The 23,605-nt window shown below is 39.1% G+C and overlaps 2 protein-coding genes across 2 annotated transcripts in view; one reads left to right on the plus strand and one right to left on the minus strand.

Annotated features, from left to right (window-relative positions):
• Positions 1 to 2,122: 2,122 nt before the first annotated feature.
• On the minus strand, positions 2,123 to 7,224 carry LOC134673675 (uncharacterized). Its single transcript, XM_063531688.1, has 3 exons — positions 7,013 to 7,224; positions 3,623 to 3,719; positions 2,123 to 2,772 (listed from the first exon to the last, which is right to left on the minus strand). Exons 1-3 carry the CDS (start codon positions 7,133 to 7,135, stop codon positions 2,405 to 2,407), a joined length of 588 nt encoding a protein of 195 aa, XP_063387758.1. The 5' UTR covers positions 7,136 to 7,224; the 3' UTR covers positions 2,123 to 2,404.
• A 5,188-nt stretch (positions 7,225 to 12,412) lies between these two features.
• LOC134673623 (probable Rho GTPase-activating protein CG5521) overlaps positions 12,413 to 23,605 on the plus strand; it is a 66,534-nt gene continuing 55,341 nt past the window's right edge. Inside the window, exons 1-13 of the mRNA XM_063531622.1 lie at positions 12,413 to 12,659; positions 12,976 to 13,086; positions 13,244 to 13,261; positions 15,836 to 16,007; positions 16,880 to 17,451; positions 17,722 to 18,015; positions 18,783 to 18,961; positions 19,398 to 19,535; positions 20,004 to 20,185; positions 20,716 to 20,798; positions 21,596 to 21,747; positions 22,757 to 22,943; positions 23,459 to 23,578. Of these exons, the coding sequence (XP_063387692.1) occupies positions 12,554 to 12,659; positions 12,976 to 13,086; positions 13,244 to 13,261; positions 15,836 to 16,007; positions 16,880 to 17,451; positions 17,722 to 18,015; positions 18,783 to 18,961; positions 19,398 to 19,535; positions 20,004 to 20,185; positions 20,716 to 20,798; positions 21,596 to 21,747; positions 22,757 to 22,943; positions 23,459 to 23,578 (2,314 nt within the window). The 5' untranslated portion in view covers positions 12,413 to 12,553. The remainder of the gene's footprint in view (positions 12,660 to 12,975; positions 13,087 to 13,243; positions 13,262 to 15,835; positions 16,008 to 16,879; positions 17,452 to 17,721; positions 18,016 to 18,782; positions 18,962 to 19,397; positions 19,536 to 20,003; positions 20,186 to 20,715; positions 20,799 to 21,595; positions 21,748 to 22,756; positions 22,944 to 23,458; positions 23,579 to 23,605) is intronic.

Consider the following 23,605-nt stretch of genomic DNA (forward strand, 5'->3'; position numbering starts at 1 on the left):
ATAAACGTTATTAACTATTTATATATCATTCTAATTCAGCATCACTTAAATGTCAATTCCATCAGTCACCATGAGGAGACACCTCAAAATTTGCATCATCATCAAATTACTTTGCCACTCTTGTGGACAAAATGTAACTTTCACATCAGTATTTGAAGAATAGGTAAGAGTTTGTCTGGTGAAAAATTTATTTTTATAAACGAAATAAAATGTTTATATATAAACATTACGTGAAATTCTCTGAAATATAGGGACCGTGCGCGTTGAAGGGTCTGCCATGGCCTGTGGCTTGAATCGGAAACATATGTGTGTCGGCGGCCGATCGTATGATCAGGCAAATCGTGAAATTCCTAGGCATATCGTGAAATGTGAAAATCTTTGACTCGTTCCCTGGGTCGACGCGGGCTGGGGCTACGCGGGGCTCCTATTTCTGGGCAGTTTGCCCTTCGGGCATCTGAAGCAACCTAACGAACCTATCATAGCTACATATTGGTTTAATGTGACTAATCGTCAAAACATTACACAGGAACATTACGATCTTGCACAACTGCACATGTACATTGCCATTACCGTTCGTGTCGGTACGCTTCTGCCATCTTGTGGGCTACATCGGAAGCATAAACGACACATTTACGCCTCGCGCCAAAAATCTGACGTCTCCTATGCTGCCATCTATTACTTAGTTGTTAGTCATAACCATTCATGCCCTTAATGCACTCTTTGCGATGAAATCGATTTTCTCAAATCGATATTTTGCAGCTACGCGTTGTCTCAATTATTCAATACCTAAATAGGATAGGATTAATAAATACGTAAAATTTATAGTTCGTGTCGTCCAGCATGACGCGCGGATTTGTCAAATCTCACCTTTAATAACATGACAATATGAATCAAGGCACGCGTCTTCGTGAATTACACGATCTCATAGACTTTATAATTATCACCTACTTCGTACACGATCTAAGATATAAGTAATCATAAGTGAAATAAATGGCGAAACTCAAAAATAAACGCTAACGCGGTTCCAATATCCATAAAATCGAATATTTATTAGTGTTCCGTACAAAACTTTGTTTACGGAACACTTATGGGATTGGGATCACTTCGGTCTTGCAAATCAGTTAATTTTTTGTTAATTTTTAGTCGGTTCGACTCCCGGGCGAGACATGCGGATTAATTAAAAAATATTTGTATGCAATTTTGTTTCTTTTTAAAAAACAACATCCAAAGTAGATTTAGTAACCACAGCTATTCTAGATTCACAAAACTTATCGAAATTCATAGATTATTATAATTCGTATTTGAAAAGGTTAATAGATATCTTTGAGTAAGTAGGTAAATGTTTTCTGAAACTTACTGCATTTCAGCTCCATTTTTACGATGATTCTAATTGCAATTTGCACTTTGCACTTCACTTTCAAACTAATACCACTTTATCAAATACAGGTCCTAGTCATAACCTCTCAGAAACGCGACTGAACCTGAATTTTAAAGGTCACAAAACACTGAAAGTTAATGGTCACGCACGTAGATTAGAATTAGATATTTATCGGCACTAATGATGCGCACGGACGCCTGATGTCAAGTGAAATAATTGGTAAATAAAAGAGAATGACATGTGGTGGTATAGGGTGGTGTGGTTGCCATGGTTACCGGGGGACGCCGCGGTTGCCAACGAGGCTTCACGGCGGTGCCATGGTGCCATACGGTGCAAGGTTTTATATGCAGGGTGGCTTAATTAATAAGTTTGAATGATACGGAAAGTTCCATCATTAAGGAATGTCTAAGGAATATCAATGTTTAGCAACCCCTTCACTCTTTTGCCTCAAAAGAGGTTCAAAAACCTCTGTTACGCTACGTCTTACGTAGGCGAACAACGCGCGAACGCGGCGCGGCGCGGCGCGGCGAAATCAATCCTTTGATGCCCATAGAAGTGTCCTACGTAAGCGATCTCGTTGCGAACGCGGTGCGGCGCGATTTGCACGCGAATGTCAGGCGGCGCGGCGCGGCGCGGCGCGGCGGCGGCCGCTTTCGCCGCGCCGCGCCGCGCCGCGTTCGCGCGTTGTTCGCCTACGTAAGACGTAGCGTTATCCAGAATTCGAACACATAAAATAAAACCAAATTTCATTTTTGACTAATTATCAACTATGTATTAATCATATAATTCGTATACCTACCTAATATACCTATCCTTAACTTTAATAGTACTAGTAGGCAGTAACAAGTTACAACAAAGAGTTAAGGATGACTAAAGTTAGACCGGGCCGTGTCCGGGCCGGAGCTTCCGGCGCTTACTTTTCTATGACATGACCGGCAATCACGTGATGCTTTTCATAGAAAACGATGAGCCGGAGGCTCCGGTCCGGACACGGCCTGGTTAACGTGAGTCATCCTTTAGTCCGGTCTAATTATTAGTACATTTCCCATTTATACTTCTTTTACATCCCGGCGGGCAAGGCACAACCGTCACCGGTAACTGACCAGTCGGCTCAAGGAATCTAGACTCAATATTTAATTTTACACAGCCAATATGTAAAGTGGTAGCGTTTACGCCTAGCGCTGCTGAGTTAGGGTACAGATGAGCACAGGGGGCTGTCAAGCCAAGTTGATGGCATTTTCTGTTCCACGGAACGTAGGAGTCTACTAGGCATGGGTTCGGCACGCAGGCAGGTATGTAAGTGTTGGACGGGAGCATGAGGTATTCTTTCTCCTTACAAGGGCCTCGGCGGTAGGCCGGCCAGCATCTGTCGGTCGCCGGGTGGTAGAGGTACGCTGGAAAATAAAAGTAATTATAATCTAGAAAGCCTATGGTTTAATAGCTCATAAAATAATGCGGTCGGTATGAATGTGATTAAAAAAAGCTTAACCTGACCTGAAGTGTGTGCCTGTGTGACGACTGGATTTGTTTTAGCATAAGTAAACATATATCTGAACCCATAGGGGTTCATACTTATAGAAGTATAATGTACATTCGATAGCGTGACGAGCGTTCGGGTTTGCGTTGGGTTATATACCTACTTATGTCTTTTGAACTGTTCTGTTTGTATGGGATTATAGACAGCGCGCCAAACGGGACGTTTTGGAAACTTTAAATCCATACAAAAACCCACAACGCAAACGCATACGTCACTTGACGCTATCGAATGAAATTTACACTTACTAGGGGCACTACGGGTTTATACGGGGAAAATCGGTTTTGTTAAATGTCCTAATGATGTTCTCCTTAACAAAAAAGAAACAAAAAAAAGATAATAGGAAATAAAATAACAAATAGTAAGTATTCGGTAGGTAAGTATTTACAGGGTGTTTTGCAACTCTTAGCCATAATTATTTTGCAAACAAGGTTCCAGGATACATTTTGACTCATCAGTAGCATAAAGTTGCGATCTCGCGCGCGACTCCATAGTACATCTAGCGCGACTTCAAGTAGGGACTCGCGCGCGAGAACGTAACTCATGCTAGCCGGTGAGCGGTGAGATGCCCATATTTTCTAGGGGAGAGACAAAATTAGACAACTAGCCTTTTAGGTAAGAAATTCACGCAAGGGACTTTCCTTTTAATTTCATTACCTACTCATTTTGTTTTTCATGTCTAGCCCTATTGTAACATTATATAAACTTACACGGCCTGCAGTCGCAAATCCAGTCGTCCTTCTGGTCGCCGGGGTAGTAGAGCTGGTCCACTGGACACATCGACGGCAGGAACACGGGCTCACGATTCTGAGGACATAGACAAGAAAACTTTGTAGAGACCGTTGTAACTCCATGTCAACATGAGTTCTAATTTTAGTAACTTTGAACCTAACTACCTGTCGCTGTGACAAATATACGCGGTGGCCAACAAAATAAGTGCATTCCCGTTGCCAGGGAGGTTTTGGGATTATACTGAGCAACTTTTACTATGGGTAGGTGTAGGTTGTAAGCCGCTTCTTTTATAGGTAAATATATACCGGGTGTGGCCTGTAACACGAGCAAATAATTAAAACATAGATTGTACTCCTCAAACGGTGACACTTTTCTTCAACAATTTTTAAAAATTATGAAGTATTTAGACTCCCTTAAGTAGTTAAAAAATTCAAAAATGCGCGTTTTCCCAGAAATAAGACCTAGCTACATCGATATATCGCCCCCTAAAACCCCCTTATAGCAAATTTCATCGAAATCGTTTGAACCATTTCCGAAATCCCCGAAATATTTATTTAGACTCCCATCACCACGCCATATAATTGTGATTGACGTTGCTTGTCACGCCTTTAAACATAACAAAATTCGCAATACATTGCGTCTTAGAATAAACTTTAAAGGGTATTAAAAATCACACCACAATATATTTTTAAAAATCGCTGAACAAAAGTTGGTCAGTATGAGGAGTACAGCCTACAGTTTAATTTTTTGCTCATATTACAGGCCACACCCGGTATTTCCACTCATTGACTTATAGACTGAAAAACCATTTTTTTCGGGTAAAAATGGTATAATCAACGTGAATAATAGGTACCTATAGATAACTAACTTCGGGAGTTTCTATGCTCTCAATATTGTTTTTATTTCAGTAAGCGGGTCAAACACATTTTAGAAAAAGGTCACTTCTGTAGACAATACAAGAAAAGTATCTGGTACATATATATATGTCGCAGTCGGATCGTATAATCCGCCGTATTACATTACGGCTAGCCGTTTTCAAAAACAGGGGCGTTTTGAAAAGCGGCGGTTTAACGATTAGCCGTATTGAATGCGGCTGAATGAGAATCCGCCGGAATGTATTCGGCGCCATACGTTCTTCAACACGGCTAGCCGTAATGTAATACAGCGAGTCATTAGCCGCCGCTTTGACAGTTTTTAGTTCCCATTTTTAACACTCGTGGCGCTGCCTGACAAACGCTGGGGTGTCCATCAAATCTGGAGTTTGTCGGACTGTTTCTTTTCAAAAAAAAATTTCCTTCGCAACTTAACTAAACGGAGCCCCGCTTCGCGGGGCTCCTATTTCTGAGCGGTTTGCCCTTCGGGCATCTGAAGCTACCTAACGAACCTAACCTACCTACCTATTGATTAAGTGAGACGTCCGTGAAAACATTACACTTTGGGGAAAAAAGCGTAGGTAGGTAATTAGGTTAGGTTCGTTAGGTAACTTCAGATGCCCGAAGGGCAAACCGCCCAGAAATAGGAGCCCCGCTTGCGGGGCTCCGTCTATTTAAGTTGTGAAGGAAATGTTTTGGAAAAGAAACACATGTAGTGCGGTGGGACCATGGTAGAAATAAATTAAATTGCAAACATTGTCAAACTCCGGTTACGTAGGCGACCGAAAGAACTGGTCACTCTACAATGTACGATGCGGCTAAACGTGGGCCGCCTTATTGAAGAACGTATCGCAGTGACAATCCGGCTAATCGTCGAACCGCCGCATTTCAAAACGCCCCTGTTTTTGAAAACGGCTAGCCGTAATGTAATACGGCGGATTATACGATCTGACTACGACATATATATATATATATATATATATATATACACGATCTGGTACATATACATAGATACATCCCGTTTCTCTTGAGTCTTTTAAGTTCTGAAAAAAACCGCCTAAGTGCGAGTCGGACTCGCGCACGAAGGGTTCCGTGCCATTATACCTACACAAAAAACGGCAAAAAATCACGTTTGTTGTATTGGAGGCCCACTTAAATATTTATTTTATTTTGTTTTTAGTACCTATTTCTTGTTATAGCGGTAACAGAAAAATACATCATCTGTGAAAATTTCAAGTGTCTAGCTATCACGGTTCATGAGTTAGGTACAGCCTGGTGACAGACAGACAGACAGATGGACAGACGGACAGCGGAATCTTAGTAATACGATGGGTACGCAACCCTAAAAATGTAGCCCGCCGCCTATAAGGGTGCAGCGTAAAAATTAGCTGATTCTCTTAAACTTTGCTACGTCTACAGAAAAGACACGAACTAGTTAAGCTTACTCTAAAATGTGTAGGTATGACCCAAGTCATACTCATTCATTAGGCAATGTTAACAGAATAGGCTATCGTTCCGCTTCGCAGACCTTAAGCAAAGTTCGACAACATTGAACCGGTCGTTTGTTTATCACTTAGATAACAATAACAAAAGTCATGACATAATAGATACAAGAATACTGTGCTATGGGTAGGTAGTAGGTATTCAAACGCACTGTACGCAGCGCGCAGTTAATTAAAAATCACAAATATCACAATCACTAAATAATTCAGAAATTATAGCTACTCCATTTTAGAGCGTAATTATAAGTAACATTGGTTACATAGGTACTTTATCTAAAGTAATTATTATCAATAATAATACTAGTGGTTCTGTGAGCTGTAGACCTCGTGAGCATAGCTTAAAACTAAATACTTAAATAAAAAACCGGGGAAGTGCGAGTCGGACTCGCGCACGAAGGGTTCCGTACCATAATGAAAAAAAACAAAAACAAAAAAAGCAAAAAAAAAAACGGTCACCCACCCATCAAACCCCTCCCGACGTTGCTTAACTTTGGTCAAAAATCTCGTTTGTTGTATGGGAGCCCCATTTAAATCTTTATTTTATTCTGTTTTTAGTATTTGTTGTTATAGCGGCAACAGAAATATATACATCATCTGTGAAAATTTCAACTGTCTAGCTATCACGGTTCGTGAGATACAGCCTGGTGACAGACGGACGGACGGACGGACGGACGGACGGATGGACGGATGGACGGACGGACGGACGGACGGACGGACGGACAGCGAAGTCTTAGTAATAGGGTCCCGTTTTACCCTTTGGGTACGGAACCCTAAAAAAAAACAAAAACTGGAATCTACAAAAAAACTATTTATCGAACTTGCTCACAAAATTTCACGAGATTCTGTTGAGAATTGCAACTTGTACTTACAAGAGAAGATCCGGACATACAAAAGCATTTTTTGCCCTAACTAAAACGGGGACCGTCGCTAACGCTCAGTCAAAAAGGCAATATTAAACAGAACAAAAACAAATGCAGACCACAAAAGCAATTACCTCTTTATTTTTAATTTGATTATTTTCCTCCTTTTCTGGAAATCCAATGGCACCGTCGATGTTTTGACCACACGATCTCGCTATCAGCAAAAAGCACGTTAACGTAATACTAAGTGGACGCATTTTTGTTAAAACTAGCCCTTGTATTGAGGACGATGTAACCTCAAAATTATTAAAGTGGAATTATTTAATCGTTTTGGAGACGATGTTAGCCTCTCGGGGCTTGAGGCTGACTGATGCTGCGCGAGCGCAGGCAGGCGTAGATTACTTCCTAAAGATTCTGCATTATGATTTTTTATAAGACTCGCGCTCTCCATAGTAGATAGGCGCGCCCATATCATGTGTAAGTACATTCAGAGGACAATATATACAATAAAATCAGGTACAATTGGGTACAATTCAACAGAGGGCCTACCGCGAACCACGTTCGACGTGTTGCCTATGTCACATACGTACGAATTTACAAGTGCGACAGAGAGGCAACACGTAAGATAATGAATATAACGACGTCGAATATAGAGAAACTACATGTAAAGTCGTTATATCAATCACATAGTCACATAGTCACATATTCAATTTTGGTACAGTTAAAACACACCCTCACATAGTCAAATTATCTCTAAAATAAATATTGCAATCATTTTTAGACATAGACATTATACATATCGCCTCAGTTTAGTTCAAGAATATTTAATTGAATTATATCAAAGAAAAAAAACAGTTAGTAAATATATTTTTCATAGGACACACTGTTGGGTTTTGAAAGATTTTGACTGACTTTGATCTTTATTTACATATGAAATGCTGCTCCATACTAAGTAATTCTCCGTCTAGTGGGAAAGTGATCTGTGAGCGAAGATAATGACCAAGTGACGTCATCAATACAAATTAATATAAAAACAAGTTTCTGATTAACTGTTTGACCGTGCGCGTTTATTCCTCATTGGTTTTGGGACTAACTACTTTACTTATATACCTACCTACTAATACTCTGTTAGAGGTAATTACCCTTTCCTGTGGATTTCGGAAAAAATATTGACAAGGAATTAAAAATAGTGAATAGAATCAGGAAATCCATATTAATTAAAACTAAAATATTACTTTGCTAAACCGCGAAAAGATAACGTGCTAGTCAATCAGTGCTAACCCGTGATACTTACTTGCGTATTTTTTACATGCAATTAATGTTTCCACCCTCCCACCGCAAGAATAAATACGCAAATAAATATAACAAACCACCACCAAAAGAATAATACTCGACACGTGTTTCGCCTCTCTACGAGGCATCCTCAGGAGTTGTTAACGGTTTGACGCCCGGCAACGGAAACACACAAATTACGCAAGTAAGTATAACGGGTTAGCACTGATTGACTAGCATGTTATCTTTTCGCGGTTTAGCAAAGTAATATTTTGGTTTTAATTAAGGAATTAAAAAAAAAACTTGTAAGTCAGTCTTGAAAAAAAAAATACTTATTCCTTGCTTTTTTTTTGAAGTTAGAATGGATGGTCATTTTTCCGGAGGGATACCTAATTGAGGCAATAACTGGTCAAATCATCTGCTAAATTGTAGCATAGCCGGTCAAACAAGTTTGTCAATAGAAAAAGGCGCGAAATTCATATTTTCTTTTCATGGGACGAAAACCCTTAATTCGCGCTTTTTTTTAATTTGCCGCTCTTATCTACTGCCGGAAATTGCTTGACAATAGTTATTTACGATACAAGTGCGAAAAAGAGGAAATTCGAAACGAGTGGCGATAAATTAAAACACGACCGAAGGGAGTGTTTTAAATCGACACGAGTTGCGAATTACCTATTCGCACGTGTATCGTACAACGTTTTACAGTACATATGGCCCTTTAAACTTTTGACATCTCACGAAAAGTGCTATTTTACGCACTAGTGCGGAAAAATAAGACCATATGTACTGTAAAGTATAGTTTCGAACTCAAAGCTTTAAGTTTATGGACTTTATGGTCATTCACTCAAGAAAAATCTTGATAGCGCGATTCGGGATTTTCAATTCACGGAACAGTGCCATCTAGCGCACGATTTGTATACTAAACAAAATGTGTATGAGTCTTAGGTCATTCTCTAAAGAAAAATCTTAATAGCGTGATGCAGAAATTTTAGTAGGTACCTGGAACAGCGCCATCTAGTGTGCAATTAAGTAAATAGATAAGAAAGGGTTATTATTTCTATTTATTTAACTGAAATACGGAATCTATAATAAATATGAGGTGATGAGATTAAAGATTTAAATATATTAAATTTTTCAATATCTATTAATTTTATGATATCGAATCGATGTATAATGGTTACATAATAACACTAAAACACAATCAAATGGCATATAAAAATAATTTACTTGAACACAACTTCTACATTGTAATAACAGGGTAAATCTAAATTTCAATAAAGGACACATAAACAAGTATGCTGTGATAGGGGATTTAATGCAATTTACTTACTATCTTATTAACCCCTCAGCTGTGGGAGATGAATATGGCCGCTCCCCCTCATCTGTGGCAGCCTAAGGGGTCTGCTCCACAGACAGGGTTTCTAGGTCCACGTGCAAGTGGAAAATTGCGATTTATTCCGTTTTTTACAATGATACAGTCTATAGTTTGTATTTTTTTTGCCCTTTATTTAATTATCTAACTGCTACTTAAAATTACGACCATTAAACTAACATAAAATAACTGTACAGTCGAATTCAAATTATAGGTACGGAAATGTGTCTTTCATTTTCTATTGTAATAAAAAAATAAACAGTTTTTAGGCGTATCTGTTACTCTAATTATGTACATAATGTAATCATACACATCAAAAAAACATAAAATGTCAGGCTTATCAATTAAATACATGATATATACCATGTGAAAACTTTATTGAAATTATGTCTGCCCTAGAAATGGCGCACGTAAATAAGTTTCTAATTACATGCATTGTGGAGTCCTACCACACCCTATGTAATAATTTTATACATAAATAAGAAATTTAAGTTGTAAACTATCTGTGGCCAGTGTAATAGTAATGCAGGTGCAGTAGTTATATGGTAAGAAATGTTTAAAAAATGCTTTTATTTATTCATGCACCATTGATAGCCCACAAAATGTTGAAAAATCACAGCAACCAGCAGCCTTAATCTAAAGAAATTCCGTTTCTCAGGGTATTAATGAAACAATATTTAATAATAAATAATCGCACTTGTTCTTATTAAACAAAAAACATCTAAAAACTTGATCTGAAAACAAGACAAATATAGACCAAATCACATCTATATGGTTTGATTAATATGGACATACCTAGACCGTAAGAGCAATAAAGGGATATTTCAGAATGTGTGAAGAGTAACACCTAAAATCTTAGTAGCAAACCCCACCACCATCATTATTATCATCATCATCATCATCGCATCTGTCGCCTAGTACCCATATTAAAAGCCTTGCATAATTAATTTATATTAAATTTTTTATACTCGTCACACTTCATGGACCAAACTATAATCTTACAAATTAAATGTCCAGCCCTTGTTCTCACTCATTACAGTTGCGCTGAGCTGTGTTATTATAGCCTATGTGGAAAGAGAAGTATCGTAGAATTAGTTAGTAAGTGGAATGTCCATGCTATGCAAACGTGCGTTAGTAACATGACAGCGCCGTCTGTGGCGACAGCCTGGCAGGTGCTCGTCCAGTCTGTTGCGACAGCCCGAGAGGTTATGTGCCGACCGTTATTTAGTTTGATAGCTATTATTCACTTTAAACAGATTTTAAACAAATTTCATTGTATTTAATATAATCTATATGAACTACGACATATTATGATTGTTTTGAGACATAGTAAAACTTATACAAATAATAAGAAACCGAGTAAGAAAATTTCGGCTATGACTTGGCATGTCATTTCTTCACACCTTTAGCACTTTTATTATTCTAAAAACACACCCAAACATAATATTAACAAAAGTTTACTGATATTTCCTCAGCTTATTAACGGTTTCACCATAAAAATCCACAATTTTACTATAAAAACACGTAACATCCTACTCGTCACAGTGGCTGTTTTTGACTGACGAAAGTTAACGACTTTTTCAACCGTTGAACATTCAAATGTTCGCTTGCTAGCTGTCTTGCTTCATTCACTCCACGATTAAATATGTCAGAGCGAGTTAAACATATGTTTCACTGATATTTTACCTTAAGTTTAGGCGCGAATTATGCGAACCTGGCAGGTTGAGCCACAGATGAACCGCCAATTTTATGACCGCCTGAAAGGCGCTCCCACAGTTGAGGGGTTAAATATATACTATTATTTCTTCCACGAACTTGCAACTTCTATATATTTAAGGGTGGTATTCCACCTGTCCAATTTCTTTGTCCAATATTTGTCCAATGTCATTGCGTCATTGTGAGACTCAATATACATATTGGACAATAGTTGGAATACCACCCTTATCTCTATAGTTCGTTTTTTTAGGGTTCCGTACCCAAAGGGTAAAACGGGACCCTATTACTAAGACTTCGCTGTCCGTCCGTCCGTCCGTCCGTCTGTCACCAGGCTGTATCTCACGAACCGTGATAGCTAGACAGTTGAAATTTTCACAGATGATGTATTTCTGTTGCCGCTATTACAACAAATACTAAAAACAGAATAAAATAAAGATTTAAATGGGGCTCCCATACAACAAACGTGATTTTTGACCAAAGTTAAGCAACGTCGGGAGGGGTCAGTACTTGGATGGGTGACCGTTTTTTTTTTTGCTTTTTTGTTTTTTTTTTTTGCATTGTGGTACGGAACCCTTCGTGCGCGAGTCCGACTCGCACTTGCCCGGTTTTTTTTAGCATTAGAAATAAGGTAAACAATCTTGATGTGTATTTTAATTGAAAAACACATTTTTAAAATAAGTTACGGCAAATATGTAACAATTATGAATCTAATACGATCATTTATATTCTTCTGCTTTCATAAATGATAGTTATTGATTTTTAAAAAGCGTTTTTCAACTAAAAGACATGCCAAAATCGCTTACCTTCTTCCAAGTTCTTTCTAATGCTAGTAATGCTAAGAAAAACGAACTCTAGGATGGAACTCGTACACTCCATGAATTTAAAATTTCGCGCGCCAGCAGGCGCCGGTGTTGCCATGGTGTTGCACTCCGCTATAAAGGCAGCTATTCACAACATTCTCCCAAAAAAATAAAAGCGGCACAATATAATATATTATTTTGGTAACATTTTATGAACCAATGTTTTATTTGTTACATGCCTTTTACATTTATTTAATCTGGTTAGTCTTTATTTTACATTTAGTCAAAAAAATTACAATCTACGGAGTTTACAAAAGCCGTGGCAGTATCAATAAATACCGTTGCCAACATTTCAGAAAAACAAATGTAGTGTTTACGTCAACTTGCTTGAGATTTCGTTTCTCTTATGTCAAAATGGGAGTGAAAACTCTCAGGAAAACAATGTGAAAAACCCAAATTTCTCATTGTCAGGATGAAGAAAATATTCGTTATGATCGTGTAATACATACACCGACATGTTTACCAAGAAATCTCACCAAGATGTTAAGAAATCAACAGTCAAAATACAGGATTCTAAAAAGGACTCTGCAACCCGATTGAAACACTTAAAAATTGTTTTAGGTGAGGTTTTCGCGTGTTAATCGAGTGTGGTTAGGTTGATTGTGTTGTTATTAGGGTGTAAGAGTGGCTAGAATATCTCTATTGGTGATTGACGCTACATTCCGTTAAACATGCTAATTAGTGGGAAATAACTGTAATTGGTGTGCCTCGGCTTACTTGTGTTTGCCGTGCAAATAAACTCTCTTTTCCTAATGATTTTATGTCATATCACAGTTTACTATCAGCTATTTACCCATAAGTGTTACAAGTGCAATTTGGGTGATATTTAGAGCAAGGGCAAGATGAGTATGTGAGTGATGATCTTCCTTTATTTCAGAGCACATTGATGCGGATGAAGCCAAAACGTACTTTGAGGCCAACTTCAGCCATGTGTATTTTATATTGTATGACAACTTTATCCAAGCAGAAAATAACCTTCGCCAAAGAGGTAACATCACAATTTACATATTCTTAACTAACTGCAATATGATGTATATTAAAATACTAGTTTTAATTTAATGAGTATATTTTCCTTGTTGTCTATGGTGAACTTGATTATGAATAATATATGTACTTATTATTGTTTTTCTTTTTGTACCATACAGAACTTCCGTTCCATCTTGGTGAGTTTTGGGTGGCACTGTATCATACACATATCCATTGTATCTCATCATTGGAACATTTTTTTTTCATTTGGAACCTACAGGCTTTACAGCGCTAAAAAGCATTATATAAAGCTACTGAAGCCTTATCTATTAAATATCTTATCATTGCATTAGAACTATCAGATAACATAGAAATCATCAATCTGCTGTAGCTAATGCATTGTGATATCTTTTACAACTCTTTTTTCTCATCTCATACAGCTTAGGTTGCCAGTATTTGATTAAGCGCCACTTGCGCCATCCCACTAACCCGAGATTAAGCACTTAAACCGTTAATCCAGTGTCAAATTGTACTGGTAACCATGGAAACTCTAGGTCTAACCAGTTAACCTGGGTTAGTGGGATGGTGTAAGTGGAGTTTGGAGTTTAACACTACAAAATGATAGTATGCTAGAATAGAACCACTCACTAATTATGAAAAATTTTAAGGTTGGCATGATTCTGAGATAAAGTAATACTGGAAGCAGTCATTTAACATTAGCTTATTAGTTCTTGCTTGAGTGATGTTGCAAGATCTCGGGGTACTAAATCAGCTGTCCTTAATCTATATGGCCCCATTTCACTATCTCACTAAACGGTTAAACCGTTAACCCAGTGTCAAATTGTACTGGTAACCATGGTAATTCCAGGTTTAACCGATTAACCCAGAGTTAGTGGAATGGTGCAAGTGAGCCTAAGGTGTTTAAGTCTACTATTTTGGAAGACTATAATAGTCGTCTTTTAGTGTGAGGACAGTAAAAATGTTGGGATATTAAACTAACATATAACAATTACCTGTAATAATATCGTTCGCTACTACCATTTCGTCAGGTGACAGCAAAAATCACTAACTAACACCATTGAAATTATTGGACAATAAACCGTGTTACAAGTGTAATAAAGTGCATTGTTACTTTAATTTGTTGGTAGTTTTTTTTTGTCAATGGACGATTTGGTACCTAACAATGTTATTAAGAGTGTCATAGACAAATTTTAATGCTGCCTTATGCCAGATATTAATGCAGATGACTGTACAGCTAAAAGAATTCAATTATCCAGACAAATATATTGAGTACCTGAAAGAAAAAATTACTATAGTCTTTAAAACTATTTTAATTAATAACTCCATTATTTGTCATGTTTTTAAACAAAAGAATACAGCTCAGCAATAGAAGTTGCTAAACAAGTGAGGTGTTTAAAATGATCTGCACAACTATTATTCGTCTAAAGTTGTGCTCAGCTCATTTTGTAACCCTCACCTTACTGTACGTTTATATTTTTATAATAATGTGCCATTGCTACAAGGATTCAATAAGAATTGGAATTCCATTGCAAAATAACCATAGATTTTGTTTGAAAACACGATATTTTATGTTCTATTTATATCCACAGTCTATTGTTATTGCTTGGATTCTTTTTGCTAATATAATATTACGTACGGTCAGCCAAGAAAGTGTCTACCACTTTTCGACTCTATCAATCAGATGATAGAGTCAAAAAGTGGTAAACCACTTTCTTGGCTGACTGTACATATAAGGTTGCATGTTTAACTAAGGTAAAGACAAATTAGGTGTGTTACGGGCAGACACAGAGACACAACAAGTGACTCACACATTCTGACTCATCTAAGTGATTTTTATACGCACACAGCTTAAGTTTTTATCACAGTCTTACAAGATAAGATAATTAATTGGCTTGACCTAATCCATATAAATAAATGAAAATAAATTAAGATAATATGCAATTATTTAAGGATGCTTATCAGAGCTCCATTGTTAATTTTGTATGGAGTAATCACAACATAAACTTTGTTTTGGTTCAATGAACTCATACTTGTTTATTTCTTAATCTCGATTATGTACCATTATTTATGAAATGAAATTAGTCTGTTTTCAAAATTTTCTTATACATTTCACTCATTTGTTGTTAGGATGATGATGATGAGAGGTTGTTATGATGGAAAAACCACGAAGGGAACGGATGAATTTCAAAGATTTCATATTAAGTAATAAATGGAGCATTCCATGAAATTGTCTACCATTGTCCCGTACAAACGAGAAGTTTCTGAAGATTTAAAGGTATAAGAGTTTCCTTTTCTATGACAAATGGTCAAAAATATGCACAGAAAAATAATCGCCTGTTTTAAATGCCGAGAAAAAAGTCGAAACACAGGACATAAAATGCGTTTGTATGGGATAGCCCGTGGAATGCTCCAAATAACATACTAACCAGCAGCGGAAACTTCTCATAGCATTCTTTCCCATAAAAAAGGGTGGAGTCTTACTAAAACCTTATTATTATTTGACCAAGAAATCATTGAGTACTTGCTTGTCCTACAGAAAATGGGTTTTGCTGCCGTTTTATAAAATAAAAACATCCTGATGTAATAATCAATTAAAAAGAGACTTGTTTTTTTATTACATTTTAGACATTTATAAAACGGCTTGCTAATTGTTAACACTAATAGCGGTTAAGATAATCATTAATCATGGAAAAGATTTAACTAATAAAACAACACTAGTTTTAAGATACTCATATATTTATCTATTTTAGTTCATAAAGCCGGAAGGGAAGAGCTAGAAGGGGCGTTGTCCCTTCTAGAGAAAGTATTATGCCTGCTGCCAGAGCTGATCGGGAAAAGATGGCAGCTGCACTCGTTGACCAGGATCTTCTCAAAGCTCCTCCATAGTGGTAATTCACAGAAGTTGCGAGCAGAATCGATAAGGTAAAACTTTTAGAATTATATTTATTTTAAAGGATATACAGGCTAAGAAATAACTACATTTCTGTTGCCAGGGAGGTTTTGGGATTATACTGAGCAACTTTTTCTATGGGTCCAACCCCGAAATCGCGAAAAAAAATTACCCTCCCATAGATAATGGACCAGTCAAAATGTATGAACAAGACAATTTTTTTTTTGCGATTTCAGTGTTGGTCCCATAGTAAAAGTTGCTCAGTATAATCCCAGAACCTCCCTGGCAACGGGAATGCAGTTATTTTTTAGCCATCCTGTATATTAATAAAATGAAATAAAACTAAATTTAGATTCCTACGTAACCTACTCAGATTTTGGCTCAGTTCAGCAACTTAGCTTTGTAATATTTTTATAAAAGGATATATTTCATTTAAATTTATGGACGAAAGCAGAGTTTTATTTATTTATGACTTGCTATTACATAGATAAATAAAACTCTGCTTGTCATTGCTTTTAGCATATGTAAAGTACTTCTCAACAACTTTTTGATATTCGAACGATGTGTGACATATTTATGTTAGTTCATTAGAAATTCAATGATGTGGTAGATTCTCGTTATCTGATCTGATGATGTAGGTAGCAGATGCCCATAGAGATTTTGTAACATATAGATATAATAAATAAATAAATATTTTAGGACATTCTTACACAGATCGACTAAGTCCCACAGTAAGCTCAAGAAGGCTTGTGTTGTTTGATATGTTTGTACCATGTCAAGTTTAAACATATGAAAATAGTCTTAATTTGTGCCTAGCATAGCAAAGTATAGTTGGCAAAATAATGTTGATAAAAACATATTCATCAACAACAGTGAAAATATTTACATTTTATTTTTCACCCAGATATTTCCTGCTCTGGTATCAAGCCCTCGGTGACAATGCGCCAGTGGAAGTTCACAAGATGTTCGCCTCCCTGGTGCCAGGACTGCCCGAACCTTGCATACTACCGAGCGGGTCACCACTCAAAGGGAAACCTGACCCAAACGCACCAAACGACTCCGGAGACTTCAGCATGGAGGATATACTGCACCATCCGAATTTTAGCTCGACCACAGACAATGCCAAAAAGGTTGTAGTGGAGCAAACTACTACAGGTTTCATGGGGAAACTAGCGAACGTCTCAGCGTCCATCTTTCATGATACAAACGCTTTAAACCCAGTCCAATGTGTAGAGGTTCTGCCGCTACTGCCACCAAGTGCCAATGAGAAAGCTATTGACAATGAAACGAAGCATTTCTTTGAAATATTACTGGAAGGAATGGCGGCGTCGGTAACCAAGATACATTGGAAGGACCGGTCGCACGCGAAGTGTATGAGGAGTTTTGCGTTTTTGCTGGAGAGGTTTAAGATGTATTATTTGCCTGTCATCTGTCCGCAGTATAACAGCAAGAATTCTTTGTATAAACCGAATTTAGGTATGTAACATCAAAACAGATTACAAGTTGTTCTGTCTTTATTCGCTTTTCACGAATGCATTTAACCCCGTTTTTCTACCATCACTCAATTCTCTTCTTCCTAGTGTTGTCCCAGTCTTTTGCTGCGGCTCATGCGAACTTGGGGTTCGGTTTGCAACTAATGGTTTGGGATTTTTTTCTGAACTGCACTTTTTTTTTAAAGTAAACTGATAAAAGTAACCTGTAGTAATTATTCAGCAAACAAACACTAACGCAACTCAATAATTTCAGAACTCCCAGTCCAACACAACATACTCGACGACGACTACGTTCTATGCCGCGTGATCCTCATCAAATGGGTGGCGAACTACGCCCACTTCCTCAAGAAGACCGGAAGTGACGGCGGCCAACCGTCTTCTATGACGAGCACAGGATCGCACGTGCCGCATTCGAATACTCCGACACCGGCGACTTCGTTGCATCATGAGGAGGAAACGTCGTTCACCGTGGGACAACCTTCTGACTCTAGCCGAGCTTCCTCTCATGACTCTGCGTCTAATACGCCGCATCCTAGCTTGGAACCAGGTACAACAAGTACTTCAACCACTTTTATTATCTATACAGAGTTCTATGGCCAGCACAGAGTCGCATTCAAATACTCCGACACCGGCAGCGTAATTGCATCATGAGGAGGAAACGTCGTTCACTGTGGAACAACCTTCTGACTCTAGCCGAGCTTCCTCTCATGACTCTGCGTCTAATACGCCGCATCCTAGCTTGGAACCAGGTACTACAAGTACTACAACCTCTTTTATACAGAGTTCTATGACCAGCACAGGGTCGCACGTGCCGCATTCAAATACTCCGACACCGGCGGCTTCGTTGCATCATGAGGAGGAAACGTCGTTCACTGTGGGACAACCTTCTGACTAGCCGAGCTTCCTCTCATGACTCTGCGTCTAATACGCCGCATCCTAGCTTGGAACCAGGTACTACAAGTACTACAACCTCTTTTATACAGAGTTCTATGATCAGCACAGGGTTGCACGTGCCGCATTCGAATACACCGACACCGGCGACTTCGTTACATCATGAGGAGGAAACGTCGTTCACTGTGCGACAGCCTTCTGACTCTAGCCGAGCTTCCTCTCACGACTCTGAGTCTAATATGCCGCATCCTAGCTTAGAACCAGGTACTACAAGTACATCAACCATTTTTATAACAGCATCAGCAGCAGCAACAGCAACATTACACATGTAATACCAACAGTAATGAAAATATTTATCACGCCGGCCAATTGGCACTATTAAGACTCGTTTATGATTTTGTTTCAACATAAGATTATTTCCAGGTTGCCCTGCAGAGGAACTGTGCAGCTCTGCCGTAGTCCGCGACGTGCTATGCGGCTGGTCGCGCGAACACGTCGACTTCACAATAGAAGTATTGCGCCAAGCCTTCCTGTTGCCGTTCGCTCACGCCGGGGCAGCGCGACGTGTCATCGCACTTTATAAGGACTGGATACAGATGAACGTGAGTTTATATCAACCTTATCTAGTCGCAATAAGGTCGACTTCACAGTAATGTATTGCGCCAAGCTTTCCTGTAATGAAAGTCGCATGCGAGTTCTCGCATCGTCTATACTTCGTTTTTTTTAGCATTAGAAATTAGGTAAACAATCTTGATGTGTCTTTTAATTGAAAAACACATTTTAAAAATAAGTTACGGCAAATACGTAACAATTATGAATCTAATACGATCATTTATATTCTCCTGCTTTCATAAGTAATAGTTATTGATTTTAAAAAAGCGTTTTTCAATTAAAAGACATGCCAAGATCGCTTACCTTCTTGCAAGTTCTTTCTAATGCTAAAAAAAACGAACTATAAATGAGCCCTTACTCGTACTTCTTTTATCATGAGTTTCTCATCATTCGTACTCACTCTATAATGTATTTTTTGGTCTTCAGGTATCAGAGATCCCGCCATTCCTGCTAGAAAATACATACGAGTCTAACGAGCCCGCAGCGCCGCCGCGACGGCTCCGCAACGACTCGTACCTTGGCGCCGTGGGGCGGGATAATGTTATGGTGCGCGCTGGCCTTCAAGTAAGTACTAATACTAATACCGCTTATCAGTATATCCATAATAGTTAACGGCACAAACTTAGGAACCTGTATGGAATTATTCAGCTGAAGGCAGAAAGACTAAGGCAGGGGTCACCAAAGTGGACCGCGGCCCGGATCCGGACCGCCGACCTATTTTTTTTTTGCGTAATTTATTAAATAGAAACGGACCGCGATGGTCATTTTATTTTAAGAACCGTACCCCCGAAGGAACTCATTGATAACCCTTGGACTAGAGAAAGCCACTCGGTTTAGTTAGCGTCGTAACGATTGGAACCTCACCTGTCTTAGGGTGGTATTCCATCTGTCCAATATCTTTGTCCAATGTGTATTGCGTCTCACATTTTGCTTAATGAGAGAGTGAGACGCAAGGACATTGGATAAATAAATTGGACAGGCGGAATACCACCATTAGTAGTAGTATGACTATGTAATGTACTTTTCTTTCAGAACGTTCTACAAGTATTCATGACGCAAGCGGCCAACGTGTTCCTAGCGAGTTCCTCTCCAGTGGCGCCACCTGGCGGGCTGGGGCAGCAACAACTGCTGGAAGAGCAGACGGACACGTGCAAGCGAGTGCTCAACATATACCGCTACATGGTCATGCACGTCGCTATGGACGCCGGCTCGTGGTCAGTAATTCCAGAACGTTCTACAAGTATTATACGAGTTCCTAGCGAGTTCCTCGCCAGTGGCGCCGCCTGGGGGACTGGGGCAGCAACAGCTGCTGGAAGAGCAGACGGACACGTGCAAGCGAGTGCTCAACATCTACCGCTACATGGTCAGGCACGTCGCTATGGACGCCGGCTCGTGGTCAGTATTTCCAGGACGTTCTACAAGTATTATACGAGTTCCTAGCGAGTAATTCCGGAACGTTCTACTACATTTTACAACTCACCCTATTTCTTATCAACTATCGCTACATGGTAATGTCATATTTTATTATTCGGCTTAATTCTCAACGTCACATTACCATTACATGATCTCGCAAATTTTCTTGGACTCGTTGATCATGCACAACGCAGAATGAAAACAATGCCTGGCCGGTTCTAAAACGTTCTATAAATCGAATAGGCAGGGCCAATAGGGCCATATAAAATAGGCGTATGGGTGCGACACCTTTCATCTGAGTCAACTTTTCACTTTAATTTTTTTGATGCAGGGAACAACTACTGCTGGTATTGCTTCAAATAACGTCGCTTGTACTTACCAAAGTACCACCAAAGAGAAAACAGGAATCGCTGGGTAAGACTGAACAAATACTGAATTTAGCTTGATATTGTTGATACATTACGAAGATCTTGCCAGTTGTGCCCGTTAACCCTTTAGTCCGCAGCGGCAACATACTTGCCATACCGTTACTTATCATACTTGAAACAAAAAAGCATATCTACTATAAGAATTACGGTTCGAAATTGACTGACTGACTGAAAGGAATGTTAAATGGTTAAAGGGTTAAACCTGAGTGACTCTTTTTATTATTTAGCTAGCGACCCGCCCCGGCATCGTACGGGTTAATAAATTATACACAAACCTTCCTCAATAATCACTCTATCCATAGGTGAAAACCGTATGAAAATCCGTTCATTAGTTTTTTAGTTTATCGCGAACATATAAACAGATAGATGTGTCGGACTTTATTTTTACAAGCTTTTATTAAGTTTCACCTGACCGTTGTCTGTAATCAAATCTTGCAAGTTAAATTTGATCCACTTCCTGGTTTCCGATTAAGCTGAAATTTTGCATACATATGGTGCAATATTATGGTGTCATCGAGCTGATCTGATGATAGAGACCGGAGGTGGCCATAGGAACTATGTGATGAAACATCGCAACCTAATTGTGTTTGGGGTTTTTAGAATTGCCTCGATGAGTATTAGGTAATTGCCTGTGGTAAGAAAAGTACAGTCAGCGAAGCGATAAAAGCTTGTACCAAAAATGATTTTTTTGACAAAAACTTATATATTGTGTAGCAACATGTTTGAATCTATAAACATTTGCCACTCAATCTTAGATAATTCGAAGAGTATTTTTCTTTGCAGGTGGATTTTTGGCACCAGCGTTATTCCAAACGCTAATAGTGACGTGGATAAAGGCGAATTTAAACGTAGCAGTTAAACCGGAGCTGTGGCAGAACTTCATGGAGCTGCTGACGAGGTTAACTCATTGGGAGGAGTTAATAACTGAATGGGCGGTATGTAATATTGTTGTAATGTATTTTTATTGTAAATATGTCAAAATTTTGTATTCGATTGTGAATGAAAATAGACATTGATGTTTTGCGTCTCGACTGGTCTCGAAATTTAGCTGTCGAGACAATCTGCGGTTTGACGGAAATGGAAAAGAATTTAATGGAACTTTAAGTCTCAGAATATATATATAGGAATGAAATCGTATCAAAGTCTAACAATTTCTATTTCAGGTTTTCTCATTATCGGAGCCTTACATGTCGTTGGAGTTCGACAGCGCTCGTTTTATATTACAAAGAATTTCTTTATCGAGATAGATATTTTGAAATGTACCTGCGGCGGGAACGTGGTCGCAATTTTATCGCCCGTCACGTTCTAACAAGTATGTAAGTGCGAAAGTGACGAGCATAGGGACAGGCGATAAAGATGGAACCATGCTGGATAATTTATTTTCTCAAAAAATGGACGGCAAAGTCGACTTTGCCGTTTAAAAAATTGGTCTCGAAGCGCGTCGTTTATGGTCAGTCAAAAATTTAAAAGTTAAAAACATTGCAGTCTCGATTTTGGGACTGCAATGTTGCATACAAATTCCATTATTTGTCGAGTTCCAAACTTTTTAAAAGTTGAAATGACCATATTAAATGAAGGCACAGGTCCATTAAACAGCCAAACAGATGATTAGTACCGCGACTATTTAGCTGTCTCAAATAGGTTGGGGTATTTTCGGCAGAAAAATACACTTCTATTTTTTGATTAAAAAAATAAAAAGGCGGCAAGGGCTTTTTTCTGTGAAAATATATACGTAAGAACGTTGGTTTTGTAAAATATTTCTATGATATTTATATTTTTTGCACCATTTTTGAGAAAAGCACTATATATGACTCGGCTGGAAGGCTACTTGCTGGCTTCGGATTCAATTAAACGGACTCCCGAGATCGTCCGTTTAAAACGAATCCTCAGCCTGCAAGTAGCTACTTCCGAGCCTCGACAATAATGTACTATTGTTTGTTTCAGAAAACGATGGAAACCCTAACCCGCGTGTTAGCCCGGCACGTGTACTCGTTGGACCTGTCGGAGAGCAGCGAGGCGCGCGGGCGGGGCCGGGAGGGGCGGGAGGGGCGCGGGGAGCGCCGCGCCACGCCCGCGCCCGCGCCGCTGCGCCAGGCGCCGCCGCCGCAGCAGCCGGAGGGCCGAGCGCTGGGTAATGTGAATCTTATGCCTACCCGCTTATGGTTCCAGATGCAGTGTCACTGTTCAGGTTTACGTCTATTACATCTATTCAACTCTGGTTTCCTAGGAAAGTGGTGCCGTTATATAGCGGCCGTCATGTAGCGGACGCAAAAAGACGGCCGTCTTTACGGTGACGACGTTTGGAAAGTTCCACGGCGTCGTAACACACCGTCACCCACCAGCGTCAAACGAAACGTATCCGGGAGAGAAAGGGGACGACCTTAATTTAGCTTTAATAATTTAATTGGGGGGAGGCCTTTGCCCGGCAGTGGGACACGTGAGGCTTCAAATAATAAATCTAATTGGACACAAAAATACACTATCATCAGAAGAGAAAAATAATCGTAGTGCGGAAGTTCATTTAATCAAATCTCGTGGTACAGAAGATGCATTTGAGATTTAAGTAGAAATGGCTTCACCGCTATCAAATAAAACGTTCACGAAACTATCGACACAGCATAGTTATCGTATATTTTAAATTTGTAGGCAAATCACCAAAGCTGTCGGCGGGCGCAACTAGGCGACTGGAGACAGGCGCGCGGCGCCTCACGCGGGCGCGCTCCGACCCGCACCTACACAAGCACGCGCCCGCCGTCACACACACAGGTAAACAACATCTAACTGTCTAGCGTG

This window comes from Cydia fagiglandana, chromosome 18, assembly GCF_963556715.1.
Source record: "Cydia fagiglandana chromosome 18, ilCydFagi1.1, whole genome shotgun sequence".
Classification (NCBI taxonomy): domain Eukaryota; kingdom Metazoa; phylum Arthropoda; class Insecta; order Lepidoptera; family Tortricidae; genus Cydia; species Cydia fagiglandana.

What these genes read in the sequence shown, in the direction of transcription:
- LOC134673675 (XM_063531688.1), bottom strand. Translation starts at nt 7,135, where the DNA reads ATGCGTCCACTTAGTATTACGTTAACGTGCTTTTTGCTGATAGCGAGA. An exon ending in ATCAAATTAAAAATAAAGAG is followed by an intron (nt 3,720 to 7,012) that starts GTAATTGCTTTT and finishes CTATGTCCTCAG; the next exon opens with AATCGTGAGCCCGTGTTCCT. An exon ending in GATTTGCGACTGCAGGCCGT is followed by an intron (nt 2,773 to 3,622) that starts GTAAGTTTATAT and finishes TTTATTTTCCAG; the next exon opens with CGTACCTCTACCACCCGGCG.